Source organism: Balaenoptera ricei, chromosome 1 (genome assembly GCF_028023285.1).
Source record: "Balaenoptera ricei isolate mBalRic1 chromosome 1, mBalRic1.hap2, whole genome shotgun sequence".
Lineage (NCBI taxonomy): Eukaryota > Metazoa > Chordata > Mammalia > Artiodactyla > Balaenopteridae > Balaenoptera > Balaenoptera ricei.
Genome location: NC_082639.1, coordinates 150,913,342 through 150,931,656, shown reverse-complemented (window position 1 = coordinate 150,931,656; position 18,315 = coordinate 150,913,342). Strand labels below are relative to the sequence as shown.

Here is an 18,315-nt window from a genome sequence, read left to right as displayed (position 1 = left end):
GACCGCGAGGGGGACCGGGTCGCTTTTTGTTCCTCTGGATCCCCGCTCTCCTCCCAGCCTCATCCTTCCCATCTCCCCCGGTGAAAACTCCTGGGCTAGTCCCCACGTCCTTGCTCTTTGTCCTGTTTATTATAGCTGCCTTTCTTCCAGGATCTTCCAATTTGCTTGTCATTTGCATACCTTTCACTTCTCCTTTTTAACCCCAGCAGAGGGCCAGGGAGTAGGGAGGAAGGGAGAGGGAGGAGGGGGGGGGGGGGCGCTCTGTTACTTTCCTCTCAAAACGCTGTCGAAGCCGAAATGTTGAAATCAGGGTTGGAGCAATGGAGAGATGGTCCTGGGAAACGAGCACGGCGCCCCTCCCCTGTGCTCCCAGGACCCAGGGCTAGGTCAAGTTGAGTTGGGTAAGGTGGCACAGGGAGCCTCAGGGGTCCTGTGGTGGGAGGACTGGGGCCCAAGCGCGGCGGGAGGATGGAAGGATCGAGGTCCGGGTGGGGGTAGAGGATGCTCTTGGGCAGCGGATGTGCTCGCAGTCATCGCTGGCAGTCGACGTGGTTGGGCTGCTTCGATCTGATCTTGGTTCGTCTGGGTGGTACCTGCAATTTTGCCCCACTTCGGAGGACTGGAGAGGGAGGAGTGAAGAGGTGAGAGTGATTGTTACTGGGAAGAATAGTGAGGGGGCGGGAAGAGCTGCTATCTTGCCTGAACAGGCAAGGAGGGGGACGACGGGGGCAAGTTGGGGGGAGACATTACCCAAAGCCCAGTTTAGCAAATTGTTGGTTCTTCTGCTGTGCCCGCCGCTTACTCCTCCTGCTAAAACTGAACGTAGGTGGAGGGTATGGATTGGAGGGGCGAGGTGAGGGGGGCGGGGGGCGGGAGGGAGGTAAAGGGGGAGTAGCTTTGGAGAGAGACTCACAGGTCTCCCGCCACTTCTCAGCTTTTTTTCGGAAGTTGAGAGTCCTCCAGGCTGGCCGAGAGAAGAACTGGGAGGAGGGGTTGAGCGACAGTCTTAAATAGCCCAAGGAGGCAGGTTGGAGTGTGAAACTTCTGTTCTTGGCAATCCAGAACCCACTCCGCCTGGGGGGAAGGCTGGGAACTCACCTGCTTGTTTTTATTTTTCCCAGAAGGTCTGTGTTGTCTCCTTGAGCTTATAATAACAGTGCAAGCACAGGGTGGCCTGCTCTCAAAGTCAAGGCTAGAAGTCTCTTCTTTTTTTCTCACCCCCCACCCCTTCTCTCCCATCTATAACCTCCTTTACAAAAAAAAAAAAAAAAAAAATTATAATAATGTCCTTTCCTGGATTAGGTAGACAAAGGTCTATTAGCTGAGAGCTGCGCCATGGGCAGGGCCTGACAGGTGTGTTATGTCAAGAAAGACAGGTGCAAATTTCCTCTGTGTCTGTGTGTGTCTGTACAGTTCCAGACCTCAGGGTGTGCTCCAGGGTTGCAGAGGTTTATGGGTTTATGGTTGCCTTGGTTAATAGGATTGTCCAGGCTAATGGGAACTGCGCTGTTGTTATGTTTTGAGCCCTGCCATGTGAGTTCTTTGGTTGGGGGTGGAGGACAAGTTGGTATGTGTTTGTTTATTTTTCTTAAGGATGTTGGCAGGCTGCTGCTGAGGCTGTGTCTCGGGCTCCTGTCTGCCAGGCAGCTGAAAGTAGCCCCACTTCAGGCAGCAGGTGGAGGGAGATTGACTTTCCCTTTGCTTCCCTCTGGTTTACGCCTATTTCCCAGGTCTTTGGGGGCATTCGGGGGGAGTAGTGAGAGCGTCGTGTGTGTGTGTGTATGTTTTGGACCTCCATGGGTGTTGTGTGTAACTGCCAAGAATACCAAAGTCAGTTTGAAAGTGTTATGTTTTTAAAGCTTATCTTCTTTAGGGTGCTTTCTCCCTGCCCAGAAGGAATAGGTATGTGCATAAACTCTTTCAGGTCGTATGTTAAATACTCTCATAAAGTAGAATGAGCCTGTCATTGTACCAGACATGTGCCAGATGTCCTAGTTATTACTTTGATGGAGAAGGAAAATCTCAAGTATGTGAGAGGTAACTGTGCTTTTCTATTTGATGCAAGATGTAGGCAGTCAGTTCTCTGAAGTTTCTTGCAAGAACTTCTGAGCATTTTCCAAATGAAATGGGCTGTGGCTGGTGAAGAAGAAAAAGGGGAGTAATTTGGTTAACCTGTCCATGCGCTACAACATGGACCTGTTTCTGCAATAGTAAAATAGATGAAAGTAAGGACTGTGGCTTCATGTGTGACGGAAGCTATTGAGCATTCAGTGTAAGCACTGTATATGGATTCTCAAAATCTGACCTTTTAATTTTTTTTCTTTAAACAGGCTACTTCTTGAGTTGCATAGAAATAGATTAGATGGTGAATGGTTTTTGTTGGTTGGTTTGGTGGCTTGGGTGATCATCCTTGTTTCATGAAAATGAGATAATATGTGTCATTTATTCTTTTGACTTAAACATCCAAGTTCCTCCTAATACTTTCTTTGGATGCTTTTGAAGTTCTTTCATAACTAAAATGTCATCTATGGATATGCCATTTGCTTTATTTTTAATAAGGGTTATCTGTGCTTGGCACTTATTGATATTTTTATGTGTCCATTATGCAGAATTCTATTTAGTTTAATCACCAAGACCTTGTGGGGAAAAAGTCATGCATACCTAACATGCATCTTTGTTCTCACTTTATTCATTCCCTTGCATCTTTCCTCTATAAGTAGCACTTACAATCTTAAAACATAACCTAGCTGCCAGGCGTACTCTTTATTTGTTTGAAGTGAAATAGGCCTTTTTTCATGAATTTCTTAGAGGCATTGTTTTGCATTTGCAACTGTAAATATAAGGAATATTTAGGTTCAAGATTAACAAAAGATTATAAAATGTTACTGATTTTATAATATGAAGATGGATTGTGCATGATATATTATTACTGGGTTCTAATTAAGTATCTATATAAATTGGAAAGGACATATACATAAGGAATTTCTAAAACCTTATTGCCTGGTGTATTCGAAAGCTTCAAAGAACATTTAGAGAATTTCAATTCTCTTCAGAAAAAAATAAATGTAAGTGTTTCTTCTTGAAGTTATTTCTCACTCTCTTTTATTTACTAATTTGGTGAATTATTACTTTTTAATATTTTAGGCATGTCTCAGAAAATATTCTGTGTTCATCTTGCAGGTGAAAAATGTATGAAATTTTTGATAGAATGGAGGAATTTAAGATAAAATGGTTCTGATTTGAGATCTCTATTATCATAGGAAAATTTAAGCCTGATATAAGATTTTGACAATACAATGTTAGTTAATTTAAGTATTAACTAATGTCAAGTGGGTTCTTCACAATAAACATCAAAGGCTTTCTTAGCCTGATAGTGAGTAGAAACATCTCCAAAGGAAAAGTTGCTAATTAGCAGAAATGAACTCTTAAATACAGTGAAGGGGACAGCTTGGTAAGGGGCAGGGGTGAGGGAGTACCTAAATCAAATCATCTGATTTTCCCCCTTCAATTACTGATTTTCAGATGGATTTACCAGGTTCTTTGTTAGTGTTATTCCACTTGCAGTTTCATAACCGGCTTGACCCAAGTAGATCAGAGGCCCACTCAAAGGTTGTTTTCTAAAAGAAGTAAAGTGTAGGCTTGAGCAATTTCTTCAAATCATTTTATCAACAAAGACAGATAGTCTAAATAATCCAAGCAGGAAACCATGCCAACCTTACCCTTCCCCTTCTCATGAAAGATTTGACTGAACTATTTGAGTAATAATCATAGTGATCACTTCTTTGTCTAGAATCTGGACTCCAGATCGAGGCAGAAAAGTTGCATCCCCTTCCCCAAATAACTTCTTTATTAAAGCAGAACACTTCACCACTTTCTACTTCACACTGCAGTGTTCCTTTGAAATGCTTCCCTGAAAATTCTTTTCTACTAACGTTGTCATCAGCTTCCTTAGGATTCTCCATGTTAAATTATCTGACATTCTTCAGATAATTCAGATTTTAATGAAGAATCTTTGGGAGTAGTTAAACTCTGACTTGATCATAGTTGAACGTTCTTATCTTTTTCTGGGGGGAATCTGCTAATGTTAAGATACCCTTCGTATAGGAATTATTCAAGTGTTTATGTAGTTAGATGCCAAGTGGTACAACACAATATTTAATAATAAAAATATTCTATGTAGATTTTCATATCAATTACAGAGGAGTTTACAGGAATAGAATATGTGTATCCAATCGATAATACATTTGGGTTCAAATGCTACGTCAGTATTTTTCTGCATACTTGCTGATATTGATGTTCACCAGTGCTGGTCAAAAGGTTCATATTGCTGGGTTAAACTCAAAATTAATATAAAAATTAAAATATGAGAATCAATAATAATTGTAGTTGAAACATATGGCTTAGTACATATATTGAGAAATAAAGGAATTTTTAAAAATCTTAATGGACAGGATGATATCAGTGATAAATTAATTCCATAGCATTCTCTAAATTCTGAATTGGGAAATCATGGAAGCACCTTTGAAAATGTTTTCAAGTGATTTAATTTACATTATAGTCATTTAACAATGCATTTTCTTATGTGGCAAAATATTCATATATATATATATATCATCTTGGTTGTGAAACATGATGCTAATAAAGTACTACAGTCAACCAGTTACAATTATTTAATCTTGCCTATAGCCTTCATGGGTTATAATCCCAATGTGTATGACTACTATACCTTTATTTCTGAGTTTAGGTCAAAGCTATACATAGAGATCTATTTATTCACGCCTACTAATATCATGCCTTGTCTTGCTGGATTATATAATTTTTCCTAGTTTTCTCATTTGTTTTGTCCTGATTGTTATGTCTCAGCTGTACATTTTACAATAAGACTTAAAAGCATTTAAATTTTCTTAGCCCCAAACAGAAACAAATCATTATTTAATCCAAGAATGCTGACCAGTTGAGAGAAAATTGCAAAAATCAGTTTCGTTTGGTGAATTTGAAAGAAGTTACAGGATATTTTCTTCTTAAAAGACCCAACAAGCACGTTTAATTAACATGTATTCTCCACTGAAGATGAGAATATGATTTCTTTCTACCTTAGGAAGAGCACAGCCTTCCCCTTGGCTCAGGCATGAGGTAGGGATACAGCTGTTGATACCTAGGCTAGATGAGAGGAAGTGCAGTTGACGCAGAAGTAAATGGCAGCTGGGAAGGGAAGGATGGCTGGGGATGACCTTGTGCTCATCCCTTACACCAGAGTGTTGTTTCTGAGCCTCTGTTGCAGAGATGCTCTTCCTGTAGCAAGGATGGGTAGGGGGAAAACCCAGATTGGATGTTAAGAGGAACAGGGGAAGAAAATACTGCAGAAAGTTTGTTCAACATTTTGATTGGTGATCTGTGTGCTTTTCAGGTGATATTAAAGAGAAAATGATTTGCACCCAAAAAGACAAGAGGTAAAAATTTTAAAGAAGGGCAATAAACTCTATTTTTGAAAAGCTGATCTACACACACAAAGTCCTCCTCGCAAAGACATCCCACCTCAATATGCAAGTCTTTCTGAGCTTTAAAATAATTCATCTTTTTTCTTGTTTGTCTCCGTCTCCCCTTTTTTCTTTCTCTCACCTGACAGCTGCACCTGATTTATCAGATCTAACATGTTAGTGAAATATTTGCCCTTGCATTTTTGTATTCCTGAAACCAATTTCATTTATTAATGTGTGAGGGGTCACAATCATCTTGAATTCAATTTTGAACCCTATATATTGGAGTTATCAAGATCTGTTTCCATTCCAAGTTCAGGAAATTTTATCCTGAGGCACACAAAAAAGTATTTTACCCTCAAGCATCCAAAAAAGCATCATTATGCTTTCTTGACACTCTGATACAGCCTTTATTTAAATGTTTTATCTTCATATAAAAACTGAGAACAAGGGCTACATGATGAAATCTTTGTTGCTTAAAAAAATACACATGGCCATCTAAGCATTGAGCATTTTCTTGATTTTTACAGGTTATTTCATGCTGAAATTATGCCTATTTGCATGGATAGTCATTCTTTAAAACTAGCCACAGATGCAGTCCTAGGGAGCACGTAGATGTTTTTACAGGTGAACCGAAAGAGATGGGAGCTGTTCCAAACACTCTGCACGCTGCCTTTGGCAATAGACCCTGTTATTGTGAAGATGTGCTCTGTTAAGCAAACGTGAAGTTTAATATTAGATAAACCCTGTGTGAAAAAATATATTTTCATTTTCTTCATAAAACGTTCATTGTAAGCAAAAAGATGCGACATCTTAACATTTATACAAAATTTGGGGTTAGCATCACTGGTTAACGTCACAAAAAGTGTTAAGTGCCTTTTATAAAATGCAAGTGCCTTTTTATATTGTGTTCCCAAGATACAATGGAAGTTCATATGCAGAGACGGTATTTCCCTTTCTCACATATTTAATTGATGTTATTTTCTTTCTTCTTTATATATCTTCCTTCAGCCTTTTTTTTCCCCCTGTGTTTTTTTGATCCTTTAACTTGGCACAAAAAATAAGATTCACAAATGGTGTATGTTAAAGAGCTTCTTTAGGCATTTGAAGTATTATTTTGGCAGATTATAGAAAAACAACTAGCACTGAAGATGTTATTTATCTTTGCCTAACTCAATTTATTGTTCCACATATTGATTTCTAAAATGTGACAATGTCCTTCTTCTGCACTGAGTCCAACTTTATAATAATTGAAGTCATCAAAACGACATCATGAACATTTATAAATATTCTCATACTTACATTAAAATCCAGCAACAGATACCGTCTTCAAATGTGATTTTAGTAATAAAGAGCGCATATCTGTGCAAAGTAAGCAGACTTGTAAAATGAGTATTTGTGCACTTATTTCCATGTTAAATTGGCCATTTATGTTGGAAAGATGCTGATAGGGGTGTTCTCCTCCCCATTTCACATATGACAAAAACGTTTTAAAATTCAGTAATAAAGGGTGTGTGTGAAATATTTGCATTTTTAGAGTCCTTTTTTCCCCTTAATAGCGTTAAAGCCACAATAATTTTATTGCAGAAATGGACTTTTTCATCCAAATTTCACGCATCCTCAAAATTTAACCTTATTTCTTAAGTATAGACCACTTTTATCTTCTTTTGTAATACGCATCTCAATGCCCAAAATTTAATCAATTGGTTGTCAGAGGCTGTGTTCTTACAATCTACTGTTTCTTCTGAAGATAAACAGTATCATTTTAGGCATTTGTGAAAGAGAATCATATTACTGGTGCTTAAGCAGTTTTTGCTTTTTTTTTTTTTTTTTTTTTAATCTTAATCCATCTTAAACCAGTGGAGCAGAAATATTTAAAAATGTTTCATTTCAAGCAGAGTGCATAATAAATTGCAATAATTGTAATGTGCCATAAATCCCAGAGCCTATGCATTTTGCATTTGATTCAGGATTGAGGTCAGGAAATTTGGAGAAATTTAAAGAAAATGATTCATCAGTCCTTTTGTTCTGTTGGCCAGGGTCCCAGGATTCTTGAGCTGTGCCCAGCTGACGAGCTTTTGAAGATGGCACAATAACTGTCCAGTGATGCCTGACCATGACAGCACAGCCCTCTTAAGCCGGCAAACCAAGAGGAGAAGAGTTGACATTGGAGTGAAAAGGACGGTAGGGACAGCATCTGCATTTTTTGCTAAGGCAAGAGCAACGTTTTTTAGTGCCATGAATCCCCAAGGTTCCGAGCAGGATGTTGAGTATTCAGTGGTGCAGCATGCAGATGGGGAAAAGTCAAATGTACTCCGCAAGCTGCTGAAGAGGGCGAACTCATATGAAGATGCCATGATGCCTTTTCCAGGAGCAACCATAATTTCCCAGCTGTTGAAAAATAACATGAACAAAAATGGTGGCACGGAGCCCAGTTTCCAAGCCAGCGGTCTCTCTAGTACAGGCTCCGAAGTACATCAGGAGGATATATGCAGCAACTCTTCAAGAGACAGCCCCCCAGAGTGTCTTTCCCCTTTTGGCAGGCCTACTATGAGCCAGTTTGATATGGATCGCTTATGTGACGAGCACCTGAGAGCAAAGCGCGCCCGGGTTGAGAATATAATCCGGGGTATGAGCCATTCCCCCAGTGTGGCATTACGGGGCAATGACAATGAAAGAGATATGGCCCCGCAGTCTGTGAGTCCCCGAGAAAGTTACCGAGAAAACAAACGCAAGCAGAAGCTGCCCCAGCAGCAGCAACAGAGTTTCCAGCAGCTGGTTTCAGCCCGCAAAGAACAGAAGCGAGAGGAGCGCCGACAGCTGAAACAGCAGCTGGAAGACATGCAGAAACAGCTGCGCCAGCTGCAGGAAAAGTTCTACCAGATCTATGACAGCACTGATTCTGAAAATGATGAAGATGGTAACCTGTCTGAAGACAGCATGCGCTCGGAGATCCTGGATGCCAGGGCCCAGGACTCCGTGGGGAGGTCAGACAATGAGATGTGCGAGCTGGACCCGGGGCAGTTCATCGACCGAGCCCGGGCCCTGATCCGGGAGCAGGAAATGGCCGAAAACAAGCCGAAGCGAGAAGGCAACAACAAAGAAAGAGACCACGGGCCAAACTCCTTACAACCCGAAGGCAAACATTTGGCCGAGACCTTGAAACAGGAACTGAACACTGCCATGTCGCAAGTTGTGGACACTGTGGTCAAAGTCTTCTCGGCCAAACCCTCTCGCCAGGTTCCTCAGGTCTTCCCGCCGCTCCAGATCCCCCAGGCCAGATTTGCAGTCAACGGGGAGAACCACAATTTCCACACCGCCAACCAGCGCCTGCAGTGCTTTGGCGACGTCATCATTCCGAACCCCCTGGACACCTTTGGCAATGTGCAGATGCCCAGTTCCACAGACCAGACAGAAGCACTGCCCCTGGTGGTCCGCAAAAACTCATCTGACCAGTCTGCCTCCGGCCCCCCAGCCGGCGGTCACCACCAGCCCCTGCACCAGTCGCCTCTGTCGGCCACCGCAGGCTTTACCACGTCCACCTTCCGCCACCCCTTTCCCCTCCCCTTGATGGCCTACCCGTTTCAGAGTCCATTAGGTGCTCCCTCCGGCTCCTTCTCGGGAAAAGACAGAGCCTCTCCTGAATCCTTAGACTTAACTAGGGAGACCACGAGTCTGAGGACCAAGATGTCATCCCACCACCTGAGCCACCATCCTTGTTCACCAGCACATCCACCCAGCACCGCAGAAGGGCTCTCCTTGTCTCTCATCAAATCCGAGTGTGGCGATCTTCAAGACATGTCCGAAATCTCACCTTATTCGGGAAGTGCAATATCCTTTCATTTGCCCCCCAAGGAAAACAAGCCCAAACCAAAAAGGCTTCCCAGAAGGTCAGGTTTACACATTATTTAGAATGATGTAGATTACTATCTTCTTAAGAATGCAGTCTTTCCTCTTCTTCAGAGTAATAGGCTTTTATCAGCACGCGTGTGGCACTTCTGGTTGCACAAAAGCTTCACAGGAAACCAACATTTTTGTAACTTTCACAAGTCGTTAATTGCCCCAAAGTGGTAGTATTTAAATTGTGCTTTTGCAGCAGTGTTTTTCCTGCTGTTTCTTCCCATATTATCTTCTTATCCTTTTTTTTTTTTCCCCAAGAGTAGATTTAGAGGTGGAAAAAAAAAAAGATCTCATTGTAATATTGAATTCTATCAGATTTTATTTTAACGTAGTAAGTTTCATAGCAGAGTAAAGAGAGAAAAATCAGTTTTCAGATCCCTAAGACTCCATAAGAAGAATTCTCCCTTTAGCTACCTATAAGGCTCCTGGTCCGTTTAAAGAAGGCCTGATTAAATCTTATGAGGAACAGTCTACTGATGGGAGGCTGCAGTAGGAGAAAAATGGTTGTGGATAGGGAGTTAGAGTCTCTCCTTATTCTTTAAGTGAGGTGTGGTTTTTTGTTTGTTTGTTTGTTTTAAAGGAAATATACAGGTACTGATTTATTCAGACGGTATCCATCTCTCTCCCGTTCACCCAAGGTCTGTTCTTTGGGTCTGGTGCAGCTGCCTCTATGCATGATTAACCTCTGTTCAGCCATACACAGAAATCTTTTGTCCTAACATACACAAAGCAAATTATTTTGGAAAGCGAGAGAGCACAATTAAATATAAAACTCAGCCGTATTCGACCTTAAAAATGCCTCTTTTTATGTCTCTTCTATATTTTGAACCTGACTTTTATGTAGAGATGCCAGTTATATTTTTTTATTAGACCTGTCCTGAACTCTAGCTATTTTTAACTCCCGATTTTTTTCTCTGTAAATTGGTCCTTTCAGTAAATTTTTAAAAATCTTGTGATTGTTGATGTTTTGGGGGAGTAGAATAGTAGCATTTGGGGGCAAGTAGAGACATATTTCTTTTATATAAATTGCCAGATGGATATAAAATTTAGCAATTAAGTTGGCTGTTGCTAAATTGAGGGTTTTGAGCAATCGTCTTGATGACTAGAGATTGACATTTTCATATCTAACCCTACTCCAGAGGCTGCCATGTAAGTGCAAAGTCCCAGCTATGGTGGAAATGTGTTTTCCTTGATATGAAGGTCATCCTTCCAGCCAACTCAGGATAACAGTGAAGATTTCTGATAAGGTGAATGTGAGCCACAAGTATGAGACACACTTGGGCAGTTAAGCATAGAGTCTCTTTCCATAGAGAGGAAGAAGAGAATAATGTCTTGAGAGAAAGATTTGAGGACTTAAGATGTAAATAGAAATCGAGTCTTGGTTTGGTTGCTGATTTAACTTCTAACTTTCAGAGATCTAAAGTCTAATCCACCAGTCATGAATCAAAGCTGCGCAAGGCACCATACCTTACACATCGTAAGCAGGCAATAAACATTGGTCAAATTGGAATACAGCTGTTGGTGATGAGAAAGGCAAAGTACATAGACACAGACATTGAATGGTTTTTTTTTACCCTCTGCAGGAGAGCATCTTCTGGGGTTCATACCAGGCTCATGTCCAGGGCTAGACCCCATTGCTCCTCAGAGATCCCTTACTTCATTTTGAAGCCAGTTGTAGTGATGGTGGGTTGTTTCTCTCTCTTTCTCTCACTTGTGCGCGTGTGCGCGCACACACACACACAGGAAAGGGACGTGCCCATTTGGATGAATATTTGAAGCCAGGTTTCAAAGTCTTATAAGGCCATACTAAACTCTTTAACTCAAGATTCCAGTTTCTGGTTTTTTTGTTTTTTTTTTACTTAGACTTGTCACCGTATCCAGATAATTATGCCTGTGCTTTTTTTTTTTTTTTTTAATAAGTTGGGTCTTCTAAGAAAAAAATCTTTAGATTGCTCTAAGTGTTGGCTATGCTCACTGTCTCACCCTCTCTAAATCCCCTGAGGAATTTTGAGGATTTGAATAGAAAGAACTTCCTTTTCTTTCAATACATATCAAAGACTTTAAAGAGAATTTAGTTGCTTCTTCTTCAGAGGAATAACTTCCCCTCTCTCTTACCATAGAAGATTCTGCTCAACAGCGACGGTTTGGAAACACCTGTGTTCATATGAAATGTTAGTTGCTTACACCTGGAGTTGTTTATTTTGTGTAGCTAAATAATTTTGGCCTCTTGCTGCAATGAATGATTACATTTCCCACATGCTGGCCTTCCAGCCTCTGTTTCTTTCTCTTTTCCCTTCTATGATCTCGCCCTTTTAGCCCTTTATCTCTTTGCTATATTGTTTCTCAGGAAGAAGATAGGCAAGCATCCTTTTCTAGAGTTCACACAGCTCTGAAGCCAGTGAGTATCTGAGTGTTTGTTGAGAGGCTGGGTCTGCTTTTCCCTTGTCTCCATCCTTGTACGGCGATGAGTTCTCCCCTTGACTTACCTGATGGTGTGTAGGCAAAATTCTCAAGCTTTTAGTTTAAAGAAATCTCTGGGAACCACAGCAAGTCATCCTACTTCAGTTTAGGTAGACAAGGCCATATGTGAACCTGTTATGCAGTTACTCTTAGAAAAGATCAATAGAAATGAGGAGAAATGGGATGAAATGGTACCTTCATGATTTTCATTATTGTTTTTATTTTTAGTCCATGGCTTTCCAAAGTGTAATGAATAATTGAATTCTTAAGGAACAATTCTTTCCCACCCCAAAAGGCATCATCTGTTTCCCTGAACAAAGTAGCCAAGATAAGAACTATTAAGAACACCAGCTTATCGGATAAATCCATTCTGAGTCCAGCACATTAGGCATATATGTTCTACGTAATAGAGCACACTACCTTGTTATCCCTTCTAATAGAAAGGAACTAGTGAGTGTGTGTGCATGGTAAAGTGAACGTCAGTGCACCTGTACCAAAAGGTCGCGTCTTGGATATTAAAAATGTGTTCAGTATCTTTGCAAATGAATCTATTTAATCAAATATTGAATTTTATTCAAATTTCAAAAGAAACAGCCAGCCAATTGTTTTTCCTCCTGATGTGCCTTGTCATTCATGCTCTTTGCATCTCAAGAAAAATAGCCTTGTTCGGGCCTCAAACATTTGCATGCACCCAATTAAAGCACAAGAGCGGTGTTCTAAGCACTTAAGACATGCAAGGGAAGAAACTGAACCTCTTCTCCGTGACAGTCAGCTTTCCCTGTTCGACTTTTAGGGAGAAGGTTAAAAAAATATGTGAAGTTCAAAAAGCAAAACGATTTAATAATTTGAAACTAAAATCCATCTAGAAAACCTGAATTAACAATGAATTTCTAAAATGTGAATTAATCCATAGAAATTGATCTTTTACATTTTTCGAAGTGGTGTGGGGCCATAGGAATTCTGTTAGGTGTATTAGCTGTAGGGAAACATGTATATTAAAGATTGGAAGACTCTGGATTCCCCTTCCCCCTCCCCCCAATTATGGACTAAGTAAATTAAAAAAATATATATCCATAAACTACACATCCCACCGATTATGTTAAACTTCTTTGTGGAGCAACAACTTGCTCTATCCCTTTTATTAAATGTGAGAGTTTAGATCTTTTCTCCCCTTTTAAGGATCCTAAGGGGGGAAAGCTAGAAACATAGCAAATCAGAGCTTAAGGAGCAAACTAAAAGTCTCCGGGTTTCAAAGCGTTTTAGAAATTGTAAGCAAGTGGTCCCGATCCATTTGGTTGGAACTGCAGCATGTAAAACCTCTAGCCACAATTCAGGGTTCGGTTGGAAAAAAAGAATTTTCTTCCTGCAGCCTTCACAACCTATTATTCTCCCATTTGCCTTTTTGCTGCCTCTGCTGCTTCTCCCGCGGCTGCTGTTTAGGTGAAGTTATATTGTGCTTGGTAAACAGACAACACTTAAATTCTCAGGTTGTTTGAACACCATTTTAGGTTCAGCTGCAGTACCCTACTTCTCTGATCTTTTATATTCCCGAGCAGATGCCTTTCATTAATTTATGGATTTATCATCTTTTTTTCTCTTTTTCTTTTCCTTTCCTTTCTTTTTTTTTTTTTTTTTTTACACCTGGCAGCTGTCTCAAGTTTCAGCAGTTATTGTCTATTTTGCATTATACATAGAATTGAATGTCATCTGTCTTCACAAAGCTATGGCTAAGAGAATTGAGGCAAAGCCACATGAGCTGCCGGGACAGATCTTGTTTGCGTTCCATCCCCCCTCTCCCCACCCCCCTTTACCTCCTTAATATTTATTTGTGCTCATTTTCTTTCCTGGCCTTGAATGGAGCTTAGCTCGTGTTCAGTACAGCTGTATGTTTACTGAATCTATTCCGTCATGAGTCATTGTGCGTGTGTAAGTATCCTGGAAACAGCTAGTGCTTTCTTGGAAGAACAGTTGCTTTTCAGCACAAGCACTTAAAAGGGAAATTAACCAATTGGTCAGTTCAGATTTATTTTGAAGAGAAAAAAAAAGGATTATCTAACTGTTGGCTTTTAAATCTTTCATTAGTTATTTTTAATAGTTTATTAGAAACATATATTTTATGGGAATTTTATCTTAATTACACGATGAGCAAGAAATAAAGATGTATTCTGTGTTTCATTTCCACTGATTGATTCCAAGTATTTCCAACAGGAAGCATTTTAAAGCAAAAAAACGGACTTGAGAAATTCAAATGAGGATGATTTTTTTTCATGAAATAAAAAGCCTCTAAATCCCAACCAAAATACGATGGATACTTTGCTCTGTTTTTTTAAATAAAAAAGACGAAAACATCTTAGCATAATTTAAAGACACTGAAAGCTTCAGGAAGTTTTGGTGGCTCAATAACTGAGAACCACAGCAAAACAATTCGTTTTGTATGAGACCAAATTTGAAAAGGTTTGGAACTTTTCCCTGCTAATAATTAATTGTACTAGGTTGTTTGGATGTAGCCTTCTGAAAGAACAGATTAGAACCCAGATCTGAGGATGTTTGTCAAAGTTTGGACTTGCCTAAAACTCTTATCACGAGGCAATAGGAGACAGCTTGCAACTATTATTTCACTTATCCATTTGGACAGATGGTCCTGAAGTGTGCCGGGCTCCTTTAGTCCCCTCTCTCAGTCTAATGGAGGTTACTGGAGGGCCTTTCAGCCCTTTCCTTGGCACAAGAAGTATGTCAGTCATAAATTATCGTCTTTGTAATCATTAAGGATCTCAAACAAAAACACAAGTTCAGTTAAACTGCTTTGACTTACAGATAAAACATCAAAATTTCTTTCTTCAGTGTTTATTTTCAGTGAAAACAAAAGGCTCAATATTTAACTTTTCAATTTACAAACTAAGGTGATCTTTTTCAAACTGCGTGATATTAACGGGAATGCTAATTGATCAAATTCTCAGCAGAATATTTGGTTAAACCCCCTGTTATAAGTAGTCAAGAACTTATCAATATTAATTCGATTATGCTTCTCTAGGAACTTTCTGGTTTCCCTCTGTTCCCAAGATTGGTCATGCTGTACTTGATGGTGGTAATTTAGAAACTTTCACCTTTCCTAAATATCTGTGTTTATTTGACCTTGCTTCATACGGTGTGAAATTTTTGTTGGGTTTGTTAGCCAAGTGTGTGTGTGTGCTTATGTGTGTGTGTGTGTGTGCACACACCCACACGTGCATATTTTCTTTTCTTTTTTTCCCTTATTTTTTCCCAGACTCTCTTTTAAGAGAAAATCCTTAGAGAAGCTTCTAGGAAGGACCCTTAATTGACCTTGTGGGGGACCACATTGATTTTCTCCACGTGCATCTTCATTTCTGATAAATTATAAAGCCATTAATTTGCTGAGGAAATGGCAGGGCCAGGCTGCGGCACAGATGTGACCAGAGCCATCCCAGCTCCGAGTCTGCTGAGGAGTGCCAAGAATCTGGGGGAGAATCAGGAAGCCTGGATTGTTATGGTTTAGCCTCACATTCTCTTGGGAACTGTTTTAGTTGCTGCTGTTTACAGATCTAAAAGGTAATGATGTTTCCAGATAAATAGACCTTCTTATTTTGGGTAAGTGGCCATTTATTGATCTGCTAACCCACATTTATTGATTTGTTAGCTCCAACCACTGTGCCACTCTCAAAGGAGTTAACTATAAATCCAGGAGAGGCAAATTGTATTTGGTTTTGGATCGTTGCTCTAACAAAAGCGACACCCCCTCCCTGTTCTCTCGGTGCCCAAACTACCCCTCCCAAGTTTTAGCTGTTATTGAAAAGGAAACAATTAAAAGGATATAATAATAAGACAGGAAGAAAGTGAGTCAAGATGCTCCATTATATTAGCACTGAAAGGTAGAATGTGAAGCTTGCCTAACAGTGTTCAAAATAATGCATTTTATATTTTCATGTACATTAGTATAATAATTGGATGTCACCTGCAGAGAGCAGAGAGAACAAACAGAACTGTAATTGTGAAGAAGGAAAAAAACTCTCATGATAAGAGTTGTGCAGTACCTGTTGGGTGCATTTGTCTCCTTAGCAACAAGTGAACGTATAGATAGCATAAGGACCTCAAACAGGGGGAATGTTTTGCCATCCTCACCGCGAAGTCTCCAGGATTCCGCAACTAATTTGTGCATCTTCACCATTATATTTGGCAATTTCTGACCGGCAGTGGTCATTCTGAGCAGGCAGCAGCAAGTTAGTGATGGATTCCATGGCCAGCGCCATTTATCTTCCAGAATTCCTATGGCTGCTGGGTGGGCCTCCAGATTCCTGGGGGGGGGGTGTGGGGGGGGAAGGGAGGGATGGTAGGTGCTTGTGTTTCAAGAAATTGTTTCCTTAACCAATTGCATCCTACATGCAGGAAGGATTGTCACCCAATCACTTGAAAAAAGCAAAGCTCATGTTCTTTTACACCCGTTATCCCAGCTCCAACATGCTGAAAACCTACTTCTCTGATGTAAAGGTAAGGACATCTTTCATTATTAATGTTTTCAATTTCTGTGCATGAGGTAGTGATTTGAACTCTTGGAAGTTAATGGAGATGAGTGTGGAGTTGGTTGGTGAATACACCTACTTTGTAATTGATTTAATGCATTTGTCCTTTGGTCTAAGGCTTTACCAAGCAAAGAGGAGGCTCCTTGTGTGTTAAGACCAAAGGACTGGGTGCACAGATTTTCATTCTAGTCCGGGAAACTTAACCTCTGTCTTTATATGTCTTAACTCCTTGGGAGAAATTTCAGTTGGTCCTGGAGGGATGTGCTTTAGAGAATTTTATTTTCCTCCCCTCAGCCACAGTAAACTGTTTCTGTTTTTGTTTCTGTTAGTTTCCCCATATTTGTGCTTAGGAAAGCAAACACTAGCACCTCTTTTTCCCCCTGTCGAAAGGAGCGTACATTGAAATTCTCTCTGCAGTAGCTGCTTAAAAACAAAAGTGATGATTGTCTCTTATTTACAACTTAATTTGTTGTTGATGTAGAGTACACTGAGCATAAGGAGAATGAATAAAGTGACAGATTCAGGACACATTATTCAAATGAGGATATGAAAGCTGTCGGCCTACAGCTGCAGCCTCCCTCATTCTACAGAATATGGGGACCTCCTGGTTCTGCGTGTGTGTGTGTGTGTGTGTATGCGTCTGTGTCTATGTGTGGGTTTTAAGTAATTGTTTGCAACAACTTGATGTTGTGTTAATCATCTGTAACTTTTTAAAACATAGATTGGGTTTTGATGATGATAATGACACACATGGTATCATTATCCAACGAACTCGATAAACATTACATTAGCCGAGATTAGTTTATTAAGGCTGGGTGCTCTTCCCCCCACCCTCTCCTGCCCACCCCCGTGTGTACAAGTTCTTATTTCTGCCACGGGGAACCCACGAGCTGCCAAAATGTGCTCCTTCCTCCACGGCTCCCCTCTCTCTGCAGTGGGTTTTGTGCCCAATGCCTGAGTTGTTTCATTGGCCCCTTTCGCAGGCCGACCCATTTCAGTCTTGCCTTCACTGATGTTTTACTTGGCCTTGTAAGAAAAGTTCTGTTTTCCCTCCTGTTTGCTTTTAAATTGTGTAGCAACTTCAGCCTTTTATCTCTCTCCTTCCCTGGCTGAGCTCCTTAAGGAAGGCATGTTCCCTCCTCCTTCAGTGCCAGCAAACTGGGCAGGATGGGAAGGCAGAGAGAGGCAGTTACTTAAACAGCTGGATAAGAATCATTAAGCACAACAGGGTTTGGACCTTGTGGGGGACCATCTGAAACTGACAAACTGAAGGGCATTTGTCGATTGATTGAGGACCAACCAGCTTCTAGAGACTAGTTCTTCTTCCAGGGCATCCTCCCGACACTTTAGTTCTGTGGGGGGGACATGGAGGAGAGGGAGAAAATTGTTATTTTGTGTGTGTGTGTGTGTGTGTGTGTGTGTGTAGATGTCCATGTTACCTCCTTCCCTCCTCTTGGTGCTGTGATCTGCAGTGTTGTGATATAATGATAACACCTTATATTATCTATAATATAATATCCTTTCATTCAGGAGGCCAAAGAGCTTTACAAACTGCATACATAGGGATCACTCATCTACCACTGACATGCAGACACCTGGAGGGTGGAAAGTAGCAGCCATTCTGAGCCAGCAACACTATCCAACAGTAGATGTAAATATTAGAAGCATTCATGTTTTTGCACATGTGTGGCGGTGGGGAAGGGCAAGGGTGGGGGAGATTGTGGATTTGTAGCTTTAGAAATACCGGACACTGTAAACCAACAAGAAATTGTTCCCATTCCTTTAGAATACATCTAGTAATTCAGCTTTGCAAATAATCACTCACTCTATGTAAATAACAATTAAATACCTGGGTGACTATTTCATTTAAAAAAGCATTAATATTCAGATTATAGATTCCATCCATATTCTATCCATACTGGGAAAGAAGGCTGTTAGAGTGT

General features: G+C 40.5%; 1 protein-coding gene across 6 annotated transcripts in view; it reads left to right on the top strand.

The window, feature by feature from the left end:
* PROX1 (prospero homeobox 1) overlaps positions 1-18,315 on the top strand; it is a 53,491-nt gene that overhangs the window by 912 nt on the left and 34,264 nt on the right. For 2 of the 6 annotated variants that reach the window (XM_059938138.1, XM_059938146.1), the window contains 2 exons: positions 7,517-9,310; positions 16,235-16,340. In XM_059938138.1, the coding sequence (XP_059794121.1) occupies positions 7,584-9,310; positions 16,235-16,340 (1,833 nt within the window). In that variant the 5' untranslated portion in view covers positions 7,517-7,583. Of the gene's footprint in view, positions 1-294; positions 402-541; positions 642-2,999; positions 3,066-7,516; positions 9,311-16,234; positions 16,341-18,315 lie in introns of those variants that run through there. The other 4 variants (XM_059938165.1, XM_059938155.1, XM_059938174.1 and 1 more) reach the window with 4 other exon arrangements.